Genomic DNA, 3,401 nt, shown 5'->3' with positions numbered 1-3,401 from the left:
CCCCGGCAGACGGCTGCTGCCTCGCGCTGCCCCCGGGGTGCTGGGTCCCACCTCCTCCGTGTGTCCTCTGAGAGCAGTCCTCTGTGGGTGCTGCGCTTTGGGGGGCCCTGGTGGTGGGCAGGCAGGCAGAGTTCGGCAAGGGGGGGCAGAGCACGAGCGTGCCTGCTCCTTCCTTCTGCCAAGGCTTGCAGCCCATTCAGGAATCGACCCCTTTTTCTGTTCTTTCCCCAGCTCACTCCTTCCTCCTTCCTGCGCATCGGGCAGCTGAGCAATGTGGACCTCAACGAGGACGTCCGTGAGCTGGTGAGTAGCACAGAAAGGGGCCGCGCCGTTACTGAGACCGCTTCCCTTCTTCCACTAACGGCTGCTTTTGTTCCCCCTTTCACATCCCGTTTGTCCCATGAGGGCTCCAGGGCTCCCTCCTGGGCTGGGTGACCTTTGTGGTGTGGGCAGCTGCCTGCTGCTCTGCCTTGACCCTGGCTCCTTCCCCTTAGCCGCAGCTCTGGCCCAAGGAGGTTGCGGTCCCCTGCGCAGGGACCTTCCTCCCATGGGAGTAGACGCAGAAGCAAGAGGAGTGGGAAGGGATTTCTTCCTTGTTGCCGTGAAAGCTCCTTGTAGCTGCTTCTCCTGCCTGCTGCCCCGCTCAGCGCGAAGGCAGGCGAGGGGACGTCTCAGCCCTGGGACAGGGCTAGCAGCAGACAGGACGTCTTGCAAAAACTCTCAGGTTTCAAGTTATTCTCGGCCACGCACACCAGAAAAGCTTTTCTTCCTCAGATGCTCCTGCCTCAGCTGTGGAGCTGTAGGAAGGGCAAATGAGAAGACAGCTTTTGCTAAATATTTCTTGTGGAATTCTTAAATGGGAAGAAATATGTCTTAATCTGGCACCTCAGAGGCGAGGCTGGGCTGGCTTTGGCCGTAGCTATGATGTGGGGCTGGGGAAGGGTGCAGGGTGCCACCGTCCCGGTGGCCCCTCTGGCATCCACGGTAAATGCCCTAATTCGGAGCTGGGAGCAGCTTGCGCGGTTGAAAGGCATTTGGGAAGCAGAATTTGGTTTCCGCCCAAAAACGTGGGCCTGCTTGAAATAGCTCCTTGCTTTCGGCCAAAGGAATTTCCTGCCAAGGTGGAAGGTTGCCCTCCGCCAGAGCACGGAGTCGCTCGGAGGTGACACCGGATCAACATGGCAGCGTGGTACCCGACTGGGGCAAACCCCCCGTCTGCTCGTGGGGAAACGTCCTGCCTGGGGCTGGAGAGGCGGTGGGCGAGGGTGCATGCCTGACGGCCTGTTCCAGCTGCCTTGAATCCCATACATCCACCAACCGGTGGAATATCCTCCTGGATCCCATCCTGCCAGGCGGCTTGCACTGGGGCTTGGGTCTCTGCAGTCCTCCCCACCTCTCCTGAGCGTGAAAACCGGCATTAAACCAGCAGTTACGTCGCAGAGAGGAGGGTTGGGCTCAGACCTGGCCTTCCTAACCCGTGCGTCACGTCCCGCAGGAGACGGAGCTCCCTCGGCAGCATCCCAACGAGATCCCCCACAACGAGAAGCTCCTGTCGCTCAAGTACGAGGTGAGTGCCCACCTCCCTCCCTTGGTTCTGCCCTCTGGGATGCAGCGGGTGAGGTACATGGGGCGAGGTCTTGTGGCTGCCCAGCTAGAGAGCTTTCAGCAGGGAAGGAATGGGATCAAGGGAGGTAAGAGGTGCAGGGGTGTGGAGGGGCAGGGGTGAGGGTCTGAGGCCAGCCCTCCCTGGCATGGGCATCTCTTCCCCTGCACTAGATGATAACAGCATCTCCTTTTCCTCAACTAGAGCCTGGACTATGACAACAGCGAAAACCAGCTGTTCCTGGAGGAGGAGAGGAGGATAAACCACACGGTGAGTCTCGCCGTGACCTGCCTGCCCACCGTCCGCGCAGCCAGGATGCCCCGTTGCCCCCGCGCCCAGCTGCTGGGGGCTCCTCCATGCTGGGGGAGGTCGTGCTCAAAGCAGCGCTTGAGCTGGGGTGGGTTTATGGGCACTGACCAGCTTGTGACAAGCTGTAAAACCTCAGGAGCAAGGACCCAGCGTAGGAAGGTTCGAACAAGAGCTAGCCTGGGTGTGCGTGGTGGTATTGCCAGGCAGCACAGGGCAGGTTCCTGAGCAGAGAGACTTCGGGAGCCATGTGAAGCATCTGCCCTGGGGACTTTGGGAGTCAGTGCCACAGCAAGAAGCCCAACAGGAGGGGCCTGACGGAGGCAAGTGAGGTGGAAAAGCACATCTGCCGTTAAGGATCCCACAGAGGGGCTTAAAATAAGTAAATTGTGGCCATGCTTTGCAATCCCGGGTCAGCCGGTGTCATTTTTACCTGGGTGACTCTCCTTGGAGCCTGTGGCTTAGGGCTGTGTTGGGGAAGATGGCCAGGTGGGTTGGACGTCCCCTCCGATGCTGGCAGGGGCCGGGCTGGGTGGCAGCAGGCTCTGATGGATGTCTGTCCCTCAGGCTTTCCGGACAGTGGAGATCAAGCGCTGGGTTATTTGTGCCATGATTGGCATCCTCACCGGCCTCGTTGCCTGCTTCATCGACATCGTGGTGGAGAACCTGGCTGGGCTGAAGTACCGGGTGGTGAAGGGCAGTATCCTCCCACGGAGCCGTGGCCACCAGCCAGCCCAGAGCTGTGCGATCTCCGCTCCCGGTAGCCACGAGAGGGGTGCCGTGGGAGAGGGCAGTGCTTCCTCGCCTGGGTCCGGCGGTACAGACCCTGCCACCCAAGGTGCTGTGGAGTGCCCGGCTGCTCTGCGGTGCTGAGCTGCGGCCGGGCGCTGCTTTAAAAGAGGAGGCTCCTTGCGGCAGCCCAGGCTGTGCACAAAATCTGCTGCACCACCACAGTCCAAGAAGCATTTTAGCGATGCGCTCTTGTGGTGGGAGGGATGGTACCCAAGCAATACTGGCCTTTCCTTGAGCTGCCTCCCCAGACATCGACAAGTTCACGGAGAAAGGGGGCCTGTCTTTCTCCCTGTTGCTCTGGGCTACCCTGAACGCCAGCGTGGTGATGGTGGGCTCCGTGATCGTTGCCTTCATAGAGGTAAGAGTTTGGAAGTGGCCTGGGTAGGGTACCCCGTGCTTCCTGCGCTGGCTCTTTACCTGGGGGAAGCAGGATCATGTCTCCAGAAAACGTGCAAACTTGTGTAACAGCAACTGTATTTCTGCCAGGTTGGCTCTTGGTAGCCCCAGTTCCTTGGTGTTCGCTCCAGCTGTGCTGTCGAGTTTCTGCTGGGGTGTCAGACCGGCAGGACGTGCTGCCCGTTGCTGGCAGCCTGGGGCAGAGCGTGTGCTCTGGCTTTGGGCGCGGGCGCAGCTCTCGCAAGCCTTGGCCCCGGCTCAGCCTCTCCGCGTTGGGCGTACGTGAGCGCCCGCAGAGAGCGGC

General features: G+C 60.5%; 1 protein-coding gene across 1 annotated transcript in view; it reads left to right on the top strand.

Annotated features, from left to right (window-relative positions):
* Positions 1 to 3,401, top strand: part of CLCN7 (chloride channel, voltage-sensitive 7) — a 13,169-nt gene that overhangs the window by 273 nt on the left and 9,495 nt on the right. Inside the window, exons 2-6 of the mRNA XM_010288993.1 lie at positions 232 to 303; positions 1,496 to 1,567; positions 1,808 to 1,873; positions 2,477 to 2,609; positions 2,950 to 3,059. Coding sequence (XP_010287295.1) covers positions 232 to 303; positions 1,496 to 1,567; positions 1,808 to 1,873; positions 2,477 to 2,609; positions 2,950 to 3,059 — 453 coding nt within the window. The remainder of the gene's footprint in view (positions 1 to 231; positions 304 to 1,495; positions 1,568 to 1,807; positions 1,874 to 2,476; positions 2,610 to 2,949; positions 3,060 to 3,401) is intronic.

Source organism: Phaethon lepturus, unplaced genomic scaffold (assembly GCF_000687285.1).
Source record: "Phaethon lepturus isolate BGI_N335 unplaced genomic scaffold, ASM68728v1 scaffold26970, whole genome shotgun sequence".
NCBI lineage: Eukaryota > Metazoa > Chordata > Aves > Phaethontiformes > Phaethontidae > Phaethon > Phaethon lepturus.
The sequence above is the reverse complement of the archived record's forward strand: the minus strand, read 5'-3'. Positions and strand labels throughout refer to the sequence as shown.